The sequence below is a fragment of the Phacochoerus africanus genome, chromosome 3, assembly GCF_016906955.1.
Source record: "Phacochoerus africanus isolate WHEZ1 chromosome 3, ROS_Pafr_v1, whole genome shotgun sequence".
In the NCBI taxonomy this organism is placed as follows: Eukaryota; Metazoa; Chordata; class Mammalia; order Artiodactyla; family Suidae; genus Phacochoerus; species Phacochoerus africanus.
In genome coordinates, this window is record NC_062546.1 from 18380179 (window position 1) to 18398078 (window position 17900).

Consider the following 17900-nt stretch of genomic DNA (forward strand, 5'->3'; position numbering starts at 1 on the left):
CTGACTAGCTGGGGATACAGTGGAATGGTGTGGAGGTATGCAGGGAAGGTTTCACAAAAGAGAAAATCTTGAACTGGGTGTTGAGGAACATGTAGGCGTTTACCAGGCAGATTCAGGTAGAAGAGAATTTGAGGCAGAAGGAACAGCATGTATATAGTCAGTCTCAGAAGATTGTAACACCTGAACTTGTCTGTGGCATTGCATGTAGTTGATAATCATTGAAATGTAGATTTTTTTTCTTTCTTTCTGTTGTTTTCTTTTTAGGGCCACACCTGCAGCATACAGAAGTTCCCAGGCTAGGGGTCAAACTGGAGCTACAGCTGCCAGCCTACACTACAGCTGCAACAACATGGGATCCAAGCCATGTCTGCTACCTATACCACAGCTCATGGCAACTTTGGATCCTTAACCCACTGAGCAAGGCCAGGGTCAAACTTGCATCCTTGTGGATACTAGTTGGGTTCTTAGCCCACTGAGCCACAACAGGCACTCCCAAAATTTAGATTTAAGGGTAAGACATGAGGCTAGAGAGACATATGGAATGAAATCCTTAAGGACCCTATATTAAAGAGTTTGGAATTTATCCCAAAGACAAGGGAAGTAATTGGGTCCTTTTCACATTTTAGAAAGATCTCTGATTACAGAGGAAAATGTATTGGAGGGGACAAAATCAAAGCAAAAGAAACCAATGAGGAGACTCATGGGAAAGCATTTCTCCAGGTAAATTCACTCTTTGCAAGAATCATTAGAATTACCCGAGAAGCTTTAAATACTACGGATGTCTGTGTCCCTTAGATTCTGATTTAGTGATCTGGGGTAGGCCATGGATTTGGGAGTTTTAAAGCCTTCCCAGACAATTCTAATGTTCAGCCATTACAGTGCCATAAGTTAACGGTAACCTGAGCCCTGGCACATAGTAGGTCGCCAGCAAATCTTTTTTTCTTCCAAAAAAAATGAGTATGAAAACATTCAGGGGGCTCTATTTTTGGTTTCACACACCTTGCAGGTGGATATAATTAGATGAACAGGGGCTTTTTTATTAGAGAGTTTCAGGTAGAAAGTCCATCCCCAGAATATTGGCTTAAACATCAAGACGTGTGATGTTACCACTGAGACGAGCATACCCACCCCTGCAGAGAGCCAGGAATATAGAGGCCTGGCAGCTGGCCTGAAAGAGCTGGAGCTACGTGGCTGGAGTTAGAGGACAAGGCCAAGGGCTGGAATCTGAGTCCTGACAGTCCCATGCAAAAGCAAGAACTATCTGTGGTCCACAGATGGCCCACACTGGTGGCATGAGGGAAGCAGGATGATGGTCAGTTATAATGAGGAGCAAGTAGAGGATGAGGAGAAAAAGGAGAGGTAATCCCTCCATTTGTTTTCCATATCCATGGTGCTTTTTCACACTCAGATTTAGGGCAGAGCCTAGTGTCTGTTTTGCTTCTTCTCCAGAGTACTAGTCGGAGATGTTATGACACAAAGAACAACATTCTGGTTCCTGCTGTGGGTCAGCAGGTTAAGAACCCAACATAGTATCCATAAGGATGCAAGTTCAATCCCTGGCCTTGCTCGGTGGGCTAAGGATCCAGCATTGCCACAAGTGGTGGCCTAGGTCACAGATGTGGCTTGGATCCTGTGTTACCATGGCTGTGGCCTAGGCCTGTAGCTGCAGCTCCAATTCAACCTCTAGCCCAGTGACTTCCATATGTAGAAGGGGCAGCCGTAAAAAGAAAAAAGAACAACATTCTGATGAGTTCATACCTGGGAAGGCACTCTATTGCCCCAACCTAAAACCTTGGGCAAAACCAAGGTGGAGAACATGGCTTAGACTAGGCAAGGGCCTCCTGCCCCATCTCCCTTCAGTCTGGAATGGCTGGGTGGCAGAACGGACACTAATTCTACCTATCCAACCACTGCCTCACTGTAGATGGGGATCATTGTCATGCTCCTAGAATAAAAGTCAGCAAACTCTAGCCACAGGATAAATCCATCCCAAGGCCTGTTTTTTTGTAAATAAAGTTTTATTGGAACCCAGCCAGGCCCACGTGTGTGCACTGTGCCTGGGACTGTGTTCACTCTACCATAGTGACGTCAAGTATAAGTAGTTGGAACAGAGACTGTGTGGCACACAAGGTCCATACTGTGTACCATCTGGACCAGTACAGAAAACATTTGCCAACTCCTGCTCTAGAAGAAGACTCACCCAGGTTGGCTTGGAGAAGACACAGACGTGTGGAAGCAAGAAAAGGGACATCACGCATGGTCTGGGCTTTGCATAGACAGTGGTCCTGCCTGTAAAACACTGCCTGCTGAATGGCCGAGTTTCTGACCAATCAGGTTATAGACACCTCCTTGCTTAGGTTGTGGCCCTGGTCAGAAATAGGTGGGCAGAGCAAGGCCGGTGTATTCAGAGACTGGAAGAAGCACTACACTGCTGGGAGAGGCAATAAATTCAGTCTCAGAAGCAGTGCCAGTGCAAGGGGCCTTGAGCAAGTCATCCAGCCTGTTCCACCAGACACTGGGTGGGGACAGTCATTAAGATGCGGTCTGACATTCATGCCTCTGCAGCTTTTCTCAGGCTGTTCCCTCTCAAGTGCCCGTTTTCCTTCTCTAGCAGATAAGTGGCTTCACCCTCCCCTGTGTTTCCAAAATGCTTGACTCATAACTCTGTGAAATCAGTCCACATGGTTTTTACTTGTCTGTCTTCTCTTAAATGATGAGTCTCATCTCTTCCTTCCCTCTAACTTGACTCTGACCCTCTGTGTCCAACTTCCTGCTCAGCATCTTGGCTCAGATGTTGACTAGTCATCTCACACATGGCTGTGGCAGCTGCTGCTGCTGTTAATTTTTTGTTTGTTTTATTATAGTTGATTTATAGTGTTGTGTCAAAATTTCTGCGTACTGCATGGTGACCCAGTCATAGATATATGTACATGCTTTTTCTCACTGTAACGTTTAGAATGGATAAGCATTGAAGTCCTGCTATACAGCACAGGGAACTACATCCAGTCTCTTGTGGTAGAATACAACGGAAGATAGTACGAGAAAAAGAATGTTGGTTTGTTTAATTGTTTTTCAGTGGTGGTGGTTTTGTTTTTTTGTTCGTTTGTTTGGTCACATCTGTGGCATGTGGAAGTTCCCAGGCCAGGGACTGAACCTGTGCCACAGTTGTGACCTATGCCATAGTTGCCACAATGCTGAATCTTTAACCTGCTATGCCACAAAGGAACTTCTGGTTCTTATTGTTTTGAACATGTTAAGAAGCAAGTACTTACTACCCATGCTTCTAAGTGCTTTATGTACTCAAAACAGAACACTTAATTCCTACTTCCCCAAACCTGTTTCTCCCCTATCTGTTTCTTCTCCATCTCAGTAAACAATGTGACTCTCTGTTCAGTTCTTCAAACCCACACTCTGGAAGCCAGCTTCCCTCCCTCCCTCTTTCCTTCACAGTCCATGTGTATAATAGATGTGTTGGTGCCCTGCCCACATCCCCTGCATGCTCCCTGCTCCCATGTATGTCCCGCCAATGCCTGCCTCTTGGAGGCACCTGGGCCTTTTTGCCTGAAGACCTTCCTCGAGACAAAAGAATATGCATGCCTTGTCTACAGAGCATGACAGAAGTGCCAAGTGATTTCCTAAGAGTTGCCCTCAAACAGTAATAGATGGAAACTGGTGGATAAATACCCCAACTCCCTTTTTCCACTGGAAGGACAATTCTGTGGCATGAAATGGGCCCATGGGATTAAGCCCCAGGTATGGTGGTTACCTGTTCATTGAAGTACCTTGTATTGGCATCCTTCCCTGGATTGCCTGATCTTTCCCATTCTCCCACCCCTGCTCCTTAGGACTGCATCTCAAATAAACCTCATACTAGAATCCTTGTCTCTGATTTAGTTTCCAGGGCGGGGGAGCGGGGGGGCTGGTGGAATCCAAAACCTATAATTTTCAGCTGAACATCCTGAAAACAATCACTTCTCTCTGCATCCCCTGTCACCATCCTAGTACAAAGTACGATCACCTCTTGCCTGGACCACTGTAACAACTTCCTAGCTGAGCTCCCTGCTGCTTCCGTGAGCTGCCTAGACTCTGTTATTCCAAACATGAGCCACAAATGTGCTTTGGAAGACATATATCAGCTAATTGCCCCACTCAAAATCCTCCAGTGCTTTCCCATCATGCTGAGAATAACACCCAACTCATCACCAATGACTATGATGCTTTATAAAGCCAGAACTCTCCCCACCTCTCCAGATGCTTTTGTCACTGCTTTTCCCTACCTTATCCTTGAGTATGTTTATTCAGTTACTACCTTCGCATCTACTGTTCTCTCTGTTTAGAAAAACGCTTCCTGCTTTTCTTGGCCTGGGTTTTTCACTTCATGAAGGCATTAGCTTAAATGTTACCTTCTCAGAGAAGCTCTCCCAGAATGTGCAATTTGAAATAATTCTCATCCCCTGTCGCTAGCCCTCTGCATGCTTTATTTTTTCTTCATTTCGTTTTCCACTATTTAAAATTATACATGTTGGGAGTTCCCTTTGTGGTGCAGAGGAAACAAATCTGACTAATATCTGTGAGGATGCAGGTTTGATCCCTGGCCTCAATCAGTGGGTCGGGGATCTGGTGTTGCCATGAGCTGATGTGTAGATCTCAGATGTGGCTCAGATCCCCTGTTGCTGTGGCTGTGGCATAGGCTGATAGCTGTAGCTCCAGTTCGACCCATAACGTGGGAACTTCCATATGCTACTGGTCTGGCCCTAAAAAGAAAAAGAAAAAATAAATAAATTACATATGTCAGCTTATTTGTTTGCTGCATCTCCCTGTGGACTGGGAGCTCAAGGGGGCTGTGTCTTTTTCTGTGTATCTTGAGTACCCAGAACAGTGCCCAACACATATTAGGGATTCAGATATCTGTCAAGAATGAATGAACCAGTGATTCCTCTACTGAATGGGATTTGAGCTCATAACACATAGAAGATATCAGTAACACTTGAGTCAATGAACCAGTGACTATATCCAGGGAGGAGCAGAGTCTCTATTCTCACCAGGTCCCATACAAAAACACACAACCTTTTAAACCATATGACCACAAACAGTGCGTCTCCTTTTTCCCCTGTTGGCTCATCTACACCCAAACGAAGCTCCTATCTCAAGTCATTCTGATCCCTGTGTCCTTTCTTTTTAGGCTTTACCAGAGGGGCAGACAGCTTCGTGGGACACAGCCAAAGAGGATGAGAACCGCAATAAGAATCGATATGGCAACATTATATCCTGTAAGTGCCCTTCTGGGAGGGCTCCAGGAAGAGGGAACATAGATGAAAAGAAGCAACCACTAGTATTTACCTGGAATTTGTTGCCAAAGACTCCTTGATGTTTTCTGCTTGGGGTCCACTTGCTGAGCTCAGAGCTCTAGCCCAGCCTCCCTCTCTTAAATGGCCTGGGTGGCAGGGCCTGGCAGATCTCAGCCAGCAGGGGCAGCAGGGAGCCTGTCCAGGAAGAATAGATGCAGGAAATCTCAGGAGACTGGGTCTTGCCTGGAGTCACCCACTCAAGCATTCCTCAGGTGGGAGAGGAAGCCCAGCCAGAGGGGTGGTCCTGGCAGGTCCTCTCTGCAAAGAACCATCTTGGCAGCAGCTTGGGGTGGGGAGCAAGGTCCAGCCTGTGAAGGAGGGGCCAAGAACACCTAGGCGGGAGAATTATGCTACTCCAAGAAGGTAGAGTCCCAGGCAAGTGTTGATGTTCAGAAGGAGTCAGAAACTCTGGCCTAAGCCTGAGGGTTTGGGAAGTGGCCAGGTCAGGACTCAAAGGAGCCCAGAACTACTCTGTTCACAACTCTTTCCCCAGACCTCACTGCTAGAGGGGGCAAGGCTCCCTAGCTAGTGCCTGTCACTCAGGGCTCACGATAGTGGTGCTGAGCCTGCAGGAGGAAAGCTTGTTTAGTGTGGACCTGGGAGAGGTGTAAAAGGACACTGCCTTTTGCTCAGCAGGGATTTTTATCATTCCTGGAGGTACCCCCAGGGGTGTGGTTTGATGAAGACAATGGCACAGAGTAGTTCGAACCCTCTCAAGTCAGACTGCCCGGCTTCTATCCCAGCTGTGGGGCTCTGGGTGGGTTATGGGAACTTCCTAAGCTTCCTTTTTCTCACCTTCAAAATGAGGGAAAAAATTAAGATAGGAGTTCCTGTTGTGGTTCAGTGGGTTAAGAACCCAACATGCAGGTTCAACCCCTGGCCTTGCTCAGTGGGTTAATGATCTGGTGTTGCCACAAGCTGCCGTGTAGGTCACAGATGCAGCTCAGATCTGGTGTTGCTGTGGCTGTGGTGTAGGCCAGCAGCTGTAGCTCTGATTCAACCCCTATCCTGGGAACCTCCATGTGAAAAAAAAAAGTTTTTTTAAAAGACTAAAGATAGAGTAGTTGGGGAAAGGTACATAAAAACCACACAGTACCTGGCACTGATACTTGTAGCCATAGCGTTAGTCTCTCAGGGTCACTGATGAGCAGTGCAGATACACCATTCCACCTTATTTTCAGTAAGATCCACAAAATACCCATGTGGGAACATGGACTAAGTCAGGTTGGGGCAGGAAAGTGTAACCATGTCCATTTTGGAAATATCACCAGGGCAGCTCATTGGGAGGGTGGATTCGATTGGGACAGGCTGGAGGCAGAGGGACCAGTGAGGAGGCTACTGCAATGGTCCTAGCAAAGGATGATGAAGCCTGAACAAAGGCAGTGATAGTACTTGGTTGTGACTGTGTGTGATAGTCAGTGCTGGGAAGAGAAGGAAAGAGAGACTGCCATGGAACTGCATACCACACACAGGTGACTCATTGCCAAACGCTGGTGGGCACAGCCTTCTAAGAAACATAGATACAGAGGACAGAGTTGCCTCCTACAAAATGCTGAGCACATATGCTGATTAGAACAGGTGTCTACAACAGCCTGTGTCTGCCACAGTGCAGCCAGCCTGGACCTTTTGACATCCCACCAGTTAGGTACATCTCACCAGTTAGAAAACATCTCTTGGTCTCTGTTTTCAGAGTAGCCCAGTTCAGACCAAAAAAAAAAAAAAAAAGTCTTGAATAACAAATTATTTCTAGCACAGCTCAGTGTTTTATTTTGTTTTCTTTAACCGTCTAGACATTGCCTAAGAAAATGCTCAGAGGAAGCAAGTGTAAGATACAGGCAGCTTGTAAAGGAAGAAAGAGGGAGAAGTTTTAGCTTAGCTGTTTCCTGTGCTGATTTAGAAATAGACTCTGAATGGGAGAACTAATCAGAAAACATTTATAATTTGTCTCTTGGAAGAGAGTAAGGCAGACAGTGAGATTTCTTGCAAATGAAGTGTGGCCAAAAGATGGTCCAGCAATCAGGAAACGTGTGTTAAGACCTATGACGCATGGGCCTCCTCTGAGCCAGGCCCTGTGCAGCTGGGTCCTGGATGCTTCGTCTCTGCCCCCAGGGAGTTCATTTTCTGGGCACAGGTTCTGCTTGCTCTGACCACCCTCTCTGCTCAAGCACCACACATGGCTTAAAATATCTGTTCCCCCAGCAGATGGGGAGTTCATATAGGGTCCAATAAATTATAGGCTCACTCTAAGCCTTGGTCCTCTCTCTGTAAAATGGGTATAGTGATGAAATATTAAAATAGAAAGTAATAATAGAAGAGAATGATGGGGGTGTTTTTGTTGTGGTTCAGTGGGTTAAGAACATAACATAGTGTCTGTGAGGATTCAAGTTCTATCCCTGGCCTTGCTCGGTGGGTTAAGGAGCCTGTGTTGCCACAAGTTGCTGCAGAGGTTGCAGATGTGGCTCAGATCCCACCCTGCTGTGGCTGTGCTATAGGCCAGCAGCTGCAGCTCCAATTCAGCCCCTCGCCTGGAAACTTCCATGTGCTGTAGGTGCGGCTATAAAAAGAAAAAAGAAATAATGGGGAAAAAATGACTCAAGCACAGTAACGGACCTTGCCTCTCTGAGAGACATGGGTGCCCAGGTTGGGCCACGTATTGGTCCAAAGCCTCAGGGGCTGAGGATGGGAAGCCAAGCTTTGTGTCTTTAGGTGCCTCCCACTACTCACCCTCTGCACTCAGCACCCTTGCTCGAGCCATCATCAGATCTCACCTGGCCTCTTCCTGGTTGTTCCACATCTATGTTGGCCCCAAAATTTATACCTCTCTGATCTTTAATGGAAGCCAGAGGAGCCTTCCCCAAATATGGATTGAAACATGTCATCGTCCTACAGAAAACCCTTCAAAGGGCTCCCTTCACTGTTGAGCCCTTCTTATCCAGAGGCCCCTGCCTCTCTCCAGTCTCATTTCCTGTTGTGTCATCCCCATCATAGTCTCCACACGTAAGCCCCTCTGGCTCTCACTCAGTACCTTGGACTTTCCACACTCTTCCATGGCACAGGGCCTTTGCTCATTTTCTTCTATCAATGTATCCATCCCTCCTCTCTTTGCTCTGTCAAGTTCTCCTTGTTCTCGAGATCTTAGCTCAGGTACCACTTCCTTGGGGAATTTGTCTGACTGTTATAATTTGATCAAAACCCCATTAGCCACTCTGAGAGGATGAGGCTTGTTTTCTTCTTAGTTCGCATCTCTATTGTGATTTGAAAGGCGTGCAGATGACTTTCTTTTGGCTGCCTGATCTCTCACTAGGTTAGATGGCCTGTGACAGCAGGACCAGGGGTCTCTTGCACTTCTGTTTCCCCAGACCTGGCATATGGCTGGTGTTTGGTCAACAGGACTGAATATTGAAATGCACAGAGTCTCTGAAAGAACTCTAAGGGCTTGAACCATGAGTCTCTCCCTTCTGGCTTCCCCCCAAAGTAGAGAATACCCAGAAAGGATAGATGGAGGAACGCTGGATTAAGATGACACTAGGAACAACGATATTCCAGTAAGAAAGAAGATACTGAGCCTGAATGAAGAAGGTGGAGAGATGGGACATGGGAGAGAGAAAAAGAACAATCTTACCTCCTCCGGGAGCCACGTCTGAGAAAACAGGATTCCAGACTGCAGGTAGAGCCGAAGAGACTTAGACTCCATCAGAGGGGGCAGAAGATGCTGTCAATGTCCCCCCAGCACCCCATAGTCCTACCACCTCCTTGTATAGTAACACCTGCTGGCATCCAGGGCTGGGACTAAGGTGAGGCAGGCAAGGCACCCAGCATGAGGCATTCAAAGGGCTGCTCACTCTTAGTTTTGACCCTGGACCTGCCTGATCCTGCTTTGACCCTGAACCTGCCTGATCCTGCGAGTGAGCACCTCCTTCAAGTGTGTACCCTGGCTCCTCACAGGTTTCCCCCGATTCCTGCCCTGTCTGTATCTGTTTACCTGGGGTCTTTCTCCAAAGCTGGAGCAGGATGGTCCAGGTACAAGGCTGTCTCTCCCTGGACCATGAAATAGCTCAGCTCCTCATTCCTGCCCCCACGGGGTTGTGTGTTCTACACTGTTTTCCAGGGTTCCCACAGGGAGTGGAGTGCAGCTGCCCACAGGAGTAATGGACCTGGAAACACCCTTTTTGGGCTACCTCCTCTTGGCTGTCTCACTCACTTCCCTCTTTTCCTCCTGGTGTCCCCTTCTTATACAAACAGTTTGCACTAAAACCCTCATCTTACAGCTATTTCTGGGGAGATCCAAACAGGCAGATAAAATATGGACACCTAATGATATCACTTCGATGGGTTTAAAGAAACCTGAATCTGGAGTTCCCACTGTGGCAACAGCAGGTTAAGAATCTGACTGCAGCAGCTCAGGTCACTGCAGAGGCATGGGTTCAATCCCTGGCCTGCTTAAGTGGGTTAAAGGATTCAGCATTGCTGTAGCTGTGACATAGGTTGCAACTGCATCTCAGATTCAATCCCTGGCCTGGGAACTTCTATATGCTGTGGGACAGTCATTAAAAATAGAAAGAAAGAAAAAAGCCTGAATCTCCTTTCTAATGTAAGGGTCAGTGATTCTGCAACACGCTGTGGCTGGACTGGGTCTGCACTCAGTCCTGAGAGGAGACAAAGCCAAGAAAACCAGTTCATTCAAAAGCAGTACAAGACATAATGGAGAACCAAGAAAGAAAAAAAAAAAAAAAGTCCTGGAATTGAAATGAGAAAAGGAAAAGAGAAACAGCCCAGAGGATTGGAAAGTGTTCCTGCCCTTGTATGTGTCCCTCCCGGAGGCAAAGTCTGCCCTGGCTTGATAAATAGAAATATTCTTGGCACAAGAAGGAAACCGGGTGTGATTAGCATCTTAAGGGACCCCAAGCACAGGGAAGCTAGAGAGGAGGACAAAGGCCCAGGCCAGGGAGGACACAGAAGATGAAAGGGGAAGAGAAGGAGGGAGGGCACTGCCTACAAATGAAACAATGAAAGAGAAACCTTGGCTAAATAAGCCCTTTCTTCCAAATGATTCTGTTTAGCATTTAGTAATAGAGACAGTGAGGTTTCCAGGGAGTAGAAAAGAAAGGAAGTGAAAAGGAAGGAAATGAATGGGAGAAACAGAACAAAGAGTTCTTTACTTTTAAGTAGCTCTGGGGCAAAGACCAGACAAGGGAAAATTTCAAGAATACCAAAGCATGCTCCCTGTGGAAGTCAGAGAGGATGCTTCCTGGACAGCAGGACGGAAATGAGACCAAGTAGAGGAAGTGATCTCAGGGGCTGCAAATTTTAGCAAATGATGCTCCCCTTCTGGGATCTGTCAGGGTCCCAGCAGGAAACAGATGGGACCTTCAACTAGGGTTATCTGAGGATAATTTAATCAAGTGATTTTATTTTTAATTAAACATGTGAGCTAGGTATAGGACTACAGGGAATAGTGTGGTGCCCTGGGAATAAGTGCCATATCAAGACTACAGAGGATTCTGGAAGAAGAGGTACCCAGAGCCCAGAGAAAGACAACCTGGCTGGAGGTGTGACCTTTACTGGCATTGCAGCCAGCCTGTAGGGTGGCCCTCAAAAGGAAGCTGAAGACATAAGCATCTTGAAGGCAGTCTCCCCACTTCAGCCAATCTTCTGCCTCCATTGGCTAAACCCAGCCAGAGCCAAAGATCAAGGGAATCTGTAGACAGACTCCAGTGGTTTTCAAAGTGTGGTCCCTGGAGCAGCAGCAACAGCATCATCTGAGAACATGTTAGAGATACTCATTTTTGGTCCCACCACAGACCAACCAAATCAGACATTCCAGGGGTGGCACCTAGCAACCTCTGTTCTAAAAAGCCAGCCAGGTGCAAGGTGACACCAACATACATTCAAGTTTACAAACCTCTGGAGTTCCGGTCGTGGCTCAGCAGTTAACGAACCCAACTAGGATTCATGAGGATGCGGGTTCGATCCCTGGCCAGCTCAGTGGGTTGCAGATACAGCGTTGCTGCGAGCTGTGGTGTAGGTCACAGAAGAGACTCAGATCCCGAGTTGCTGGTGACTGCAGTGTGGGCCAGCGGCTGCAGCTCCAATTGGACCCTTAGCCTGGAAACCTCCATATGCAGCAGGTGTGGACCTAAAAAGAAAAAAAAAAATGTTTACCAACCTCTGATCTTTTTTCCTCTCTCTCTCCCTTTCTTTTTTTTTCTCTCTCTCTCTCTCTTTTTTTTTTTTTTTGTCTTTTTAGGGCTGCACCCACAGCATATGGAGATTCCCAGGCCAGGGGCTGAATCAGAGCTGTAGCTACTGGCCTTTACCACAGCCACAGCAATGTCAAATCCCAGCTGCACCTGGGACCTACACCACAGCTCACGGCAACACCAGGTCCTTAACCCATTGAGCAAGGCCAGGGATCGACCCTGTATCCTCATGGATGCTAGTCAGATTTGTTTCCACTGAGCCACAATGGGAACTCCTCTTTTTTCTTTTAATTAAAGTTGATTTACAATGTTATGTTGGTTTCAGATGTACAACATAGTGATTCGATATTTTTTAGATTATACTCCATTTAAAGTCATTACAAAATACTGGCTATATTCTCTGTGCTGTACAATATGTCTTTGTATCTTATTTATTTTATTCATAGTAATTTGAACATCTTAATCCCCTACCTCTATCTCAGCCTTCCCCCCATAGGTAACCATTAGTTCATTCTGTATATCTGTGAGTCTGCTTCTGTTTTGTTATAATCACTTGTTTTAGTTTATTTTTTAGATTACGCAGATAAGTGATAACATAGGTATTTGTCTTTTTCTGTCTTTCCAGGTCCATCCTTGTTGTTGGAAATGACAAAATTTCCTTCTCTTTATGGCTGAGTAATATTCCATTGCATATATAACACATCTTTTTTCTTACCCATTCATCTCTTGATGGACACTTAGATTGTTTTCACATCTTGACTATTGTAAATAATAGAGATATGACCACTGGGGTGTATAGATCTTTTCAAATTAGTTTTTTTGTTTTCTTTTGATATATATCCAGGAATAGAATTGCTGGATCATATGGTAGTTCTATTTTTAGTTTTGTGAGGAACCTCTATACTATTTTCCATAGTGGCTATAACAATTTACATTTCTGCCAGCACTATACAAGGATTCCCTTTTCTTCACAGCCTTACCAGCATTTGTTTTGTGTGGTTTTTGGATGATAGCCTTTCTGACAGGTGCAAGGTGATATCTCATGATGGTTTTGACTTGCATTTCCCTAATGATTAGGGATGTTGAATATAAAAACCTCTGATCCATAGAAATCAGCCCCAGATTAGAGAGGCAGGTGCAGAAGGCTGGAGGGAAGGTCTGAAGGGCCAACAAGAAATCCAAGACATTTTTTGAGACTTCTTACTCCTTAGTCTAAGACAAGCCACTGGTTCAGGTGGACTGGAGTACTGGGCCTGGGTTCCAGAATACAAGATGCTAAGTCTCAGTTCTGCCCTTGACATCATACATGACCTTTAACTAGGTCATTTTCTCTCTCTAACCTCAGCTTCTTATCTTTTAATGCAAAAAAAAAATCCAAATAATATGAATGAATATTGAATCTGAATCTGGTTGTGTAGACTTATAAACCTAGATGAGGCTAAGTCTAGCCTCTTTGGGTTCATGGGAAAGGAACAATGGTCCAGAGATATGGAACCCCTGTTCATGGTACACAGAGTTAGTAGGGCAGTCGGGACCAGAGCCCCAGGCTCTTGCTACCCAGATGCCCCAAGCCCCCTACCGAGGAGTCCCTCTGCATCTAGACACACCCATGCTCTTAGGGGAGAATCCACTGGGGCTCTAACCTCAGAGCAGATGGCAGACTGGGATGGGCTGTTTTCACTTCCAGGAAGAAACACAGGTTTAACCCAAACTCAGAGGCTTCTTCTCACAGCTCTTTCTCTGCCGATTTCTGGGGAGACAGAGCTGGATATCAAAATGGGGGCCTTGTTCGGTGCACCCCAACCCCTCTTCTCCTTTTCTGTTTCTGAGGTTGGCTCTTGCCTGGGTCTTACAGTCGCATTCTGGTGCAGAAATCCTCAGTGCCCTCATTCATCAGAGGGCTCATTCTGGCCGCTGGCACCCTCTCTGCCTGCTTGCAGGGCAGGCCAGGACTGTCGGGATAGTCAGTGTGTCCAGGGGCAGCCCTCAGCTGGTGACTGATGGGGGTTGGGGGTATAAGTTCCCCCAATCCCTCCCTGCTGAGAGGGAATGACATGGAGGTGCATATTCACATTCTCTTCCAGAATTTCCTAACGGAGTTAAGCAAGCCCCACATGCCTCCAGGGATAACCTGCTGGATGGCACACTCCTTACTGGCTTCCTTCCTCCCTCCCTCTCACTTATCTCCCTTCTGGCGTTTCCCGGGATCCTCTCCCAAATTAAGTCCTTGCACTCCAACCCTTGTCTCAGACTCTCCTTCTGAAAGAATCCAAATGGGGAACTTTCCTCCCTTTCTTCAGGAATCTCCCTTCATGGGGTATGGGCTGGACAGCCTGCTTAGAATGAATCCATAGAATCATGAGATGGGCCACTGTCCCTCTAACTTGGTGCTCAAGCCTCTGTGTTGAAGTTCTCTCTATGGTCCCAAAGCTTTCATCTATTGAAGCAGCTCCTTCCAGGGCCCTGCAGAAGGAAGCAGCCCAACCTCTGCCAACAGCAAACTGGCAGAATAAGGAAGCAGGTGCACAGAGTGCTGGGCTGTTTCCCTGTCATACCCCACCCACCCTCTCTCTTGATCATGGTAATTCAATCAAGCCTGAATGCACAGACCTTTAGCTTCAATAGGGTACCCAGGCAGTCTCGGCAGAATTACCTGCCTCCTCCCTCTCTGCTGGCACAAGATGATGGCATTAACATTTCCAATACTTCTAGGAAATGATTTTTTCAGCTCTACAATTCATTGTAATGAGTCAAATCTCTTTTCTCTAAAAAATTGCACCTTTTCTTTACCTTCCTCACTGCCCAGAAGACAGGAAGAAAGCACATCCTGTATCCAAATGAGCGTCTCTCCCCAGCCCCACCTCTGTGAAGCGATCATCTTTCTAAGTGGAGGTGACTTGTAAAGACTGATTTATTGGCTTCCCTTTGATGATGGAGGAAGGGATGAGGAGCAGTGGTTTGTTTTGAGAGATAGAGCCGTGTAAGGGGGGAAGCCAAGCCCTCTCTTCTGGCCAGGGACCGGATGGGGAGACCCAATGAGACAAGACAGTGACATGGAAGGGGTGTGGAGGCATTGGGTATTGGGGCTCCAGGAGAGGTAGGGACCCCACCACTCTATAAGGAAGCTCTCAACCTTACACCTTCTCATGGGTGGTTAAACTTCTCAGACCCTTGATTTTCCCATCCATAAAAGGGGTTCCCGTGAGAATCAAATGGAATAGCATCCATAAACCTTCTAGAATAGTGCCCAGAACATCTTACACACTCCACAAAGATAAATTTCTGTACCTAACACCCAACACGGGTGGGTCTCTAGTCTCATAGCCCAATTTCAATAATATCTTTTGGTCTTTCCCAAGGCAAAATGAAGTGACTAGCCAGGGTATCTCTACGTTAAATAACTGAACACTGATCTGCACGTTCAAGCCTGAGTGTTATCAATATCTCCTGAAGGCTTGTTAAAGTGCAGATTGCTGAGCCCCACCCGGAGTTTCTGATTCAGCAGATCTGGGCAGGGACTCAAGTATGGGTATTTCTACCAAGTTCCCAGATGTTGCTGATACTCTTGGCCAAGGGACTATATTTTGAAAACCACTGGTCTAGAATAATGATAAACCCAAGTTTACGTTCTCATATTGACTTTTTATGATACCCAAGGTGCTCTCCTATCTTAGCACTTTTAAGCCTTGCAACAAGTTTGCAAAGGTAGTTAGGACTGGAATGTTCTCATAAACTGAGCTTGGGTCAGGTGAGTCAGTGTTGCCCCAGGTGACAGAGGTAGTGACAGACCTCAGGTCTGCCTTCAGAGTCTACCTAACCTCTTTTTTAATTTTTTTAGAGTTATAGATATTTCTTTTTTATTTATATATTTTAATGATTTTTGTTTTTTCAATTATAATTGGTTTACAGTGTCCCGTAAATTTCTGCTGTACAGCAAAGTGACCCAGTCACACACACACACACACACACACACACACACACACATTCTTATTCTCACATTATCCTCCATCATGTTCCATCATAAGTCACTAGATATAGTTCCCTACCTTCCTAACCTCTTACCTCTCTCCTGCTGAAGGCAATATTGGGCCGCCAGTCTTTGGACAAGGCAGGCTGGGTCTGCAGGTGGGGTGAAGGGGCAGCCATAGGGAGAGGAAGAATTTAAGCACAGGATCCAGGCACACTATGCCAGCCTTGAGTAGAGGTAAGAGTCTTGGGTCCCAGGCCAGTTACCTAAAGTCAGCTGTATGGCTATAAGCAGGGGATCCTACCTCTTTCTGATTCTCAGGCTTTCAGACACAAATATGAATCCACATCTCAGACAGATAATTATTGAACCCTCGCTCTGTGCCATACACTGTAGAGGAATTCAGTAAATAGGGTGACCTTCCTTAAACAGGGTGAGGCGATCAGGCAGACATGGAAATACAGCTGCTTTAAGAGCTGAAGACAAGTACAGGGAGCTGTCAGAACCTGGAGGGATTGTAGGAGGCTTGCTGAGAATGAGATGTGGTCCACCTTACAGGGTTGAGGGTCTTCTTTCACATGTGCAAAGGCCCTGTGGTCAGAGCAGACATCATGAGTTTGTTTGAGAAACATGAAAAAAAGGCATGTTGTCAAAGTGTATAGAAGGATGTGAGGCTGAACTGGGAAGTATCAGATCGGGCAAGGCGTTGTGGGGTCTGGTCAGATCAGTGGTGTCCTGGAGTTGATTCATATCAGCTTGCAAGAGCTGATGGTTAATTTTTCAGGAATTTTGTGAGATAGCTGATGCCATGTCAGTATCTCAAAATCAGTCATGGAAGGGGTTTTTATACCATAGGATCAGCAGATGTTACAGATTGGGGCCATTTTTTTTTCCTCCAGAGAGCTGTTTGTTACACTTTTACAGCATATCACTGGGCTTTGTCCTAAAACTACAAGAAACAGATTGATTCCCCTAGAGTTGTGTTTGGGGTGGGGGGCTCTTTGGACCTTTGCAGTTATGTCTCCCTTCTACCAGCCGCCCCTGGTTCTCTCCTCCCCCTAAGCCAGTGTTTGCCCATCTCCCACCTCAGCTGAGAGCCACGTGGAGCCAGGCTCCCCCACCTTCCTCTTACCTCACCACTGAGCATCTGCTTTTCCTCTATGTGATGCCTCTCCTCGTGTTGAATATCAAACCAGGCAGACCAGATTAGCTATTTCTCAAGCTTGCAAAATGTAGATAGAGCATAATGAACGTCCTGGGCTGCTTGTAAATTACTTTGTATAAGCTCCTTTACATCGCCTGCTGCCCCATCTTTCTCTGTGTGCATGTGGATAAACACAATTTTTTATCCTTCTAATTATATAAAGTTAGGAGAAGAAGGGGACACAGAATAATATTAGCATCTCCCAGAAGGAATAAATAAACCATGAGGGCACTGCTACTCCTTGCATGCCTTTCTGGTAGACCTAGAGCTGCATTCTGCCCTTTAATGAATACACACAATAGGTTGTTGCCTCCTCAGAATGATGGATTTACGTTTTGTACAGAAAGGCAAACCAGAAGCACTAAATATCTAACCATCTCTGCCATCAGTTCACTGCCTGCCTCACATCTAGCCCAGAAACACCATTTATTAAGTACCTGCTGCATACCAGGTACTCTCCTCACACTTTTTTTGATTTTATTTTTTTTTAATTTATTGGAGTATAGTTGACTTGCAGTGTTGTATTGGTTTCAGGTGTATAGCAAAGTGAGTCAGTCGTATGTGTAAATATATCCATTATTTACCCCATATAAGTTATTACAAGCTATTGAGTAGCTTTTCCTGTGCTATGCAGTAGGTTCCTGTTAATAATCCATTTTATATAGTAGTGTGTATGTGTTATTCCCACCCTCCCAGTTCCTCCCTTCCCACAATGGTTTGACCTGTGGTAACCATAAGATTGCTTTTGAAATCTGTGAGCTTGTTTCTGCTTTGTAAATAAGTCCTTTTGTATCATTTTTGTTAGATTCCAAATATAAGTGATATCACATGATATTTGTCTTTGTCTAACTTCACTTAGTATGATAATCTCTAGGTCCATCCATGTTGCTGCAAATGGCATTATTTCACTTTTTTAATGGCTGAGTAATATTTCATTGCATATGTACCACACCTTCTTTATCCACTCCTCTGTCAATGGACACTTAGGTCACTTCTATGTCTTGGCTATTGTAAATAATACCGCAGTGAACATTGGGGTGCATGTATCTTTAGATAGATGCCCAGGAGTGGGATTGCCAGATAATATGGTAGTTCTATGTTTAGGTTTTTTTAAAGACCCTCCATACTTTCTTCCCTAGTGGTTGCACCAATTTACATTCCCATCAACAGGTCTTCATACT

General features: G+C 45.9%; 1 protein-coding gene across 1 annotated transcript in view; it reads left to right on the forward strand.

Moving 5' to 3' along the window:
• LOC125122575 (receptor-type tyrosine-protein phosphatase T) overlaps positions 1-17900 on the forward strand; it is a 126431-nt gene that overhangs the window by 47564 nt on the left and 60967 nt on the right. Inside the window, exon 3 of the mRNA XM_047771068.1 lies at positions 5183-5270. Within this exon, the coding sequence (XP_047627024.1) occupies positions 5183-5270 (88 nt within the window). The remainder of the gene's footprint in view (positions 1-5182; positions 5271-17900) is intronic.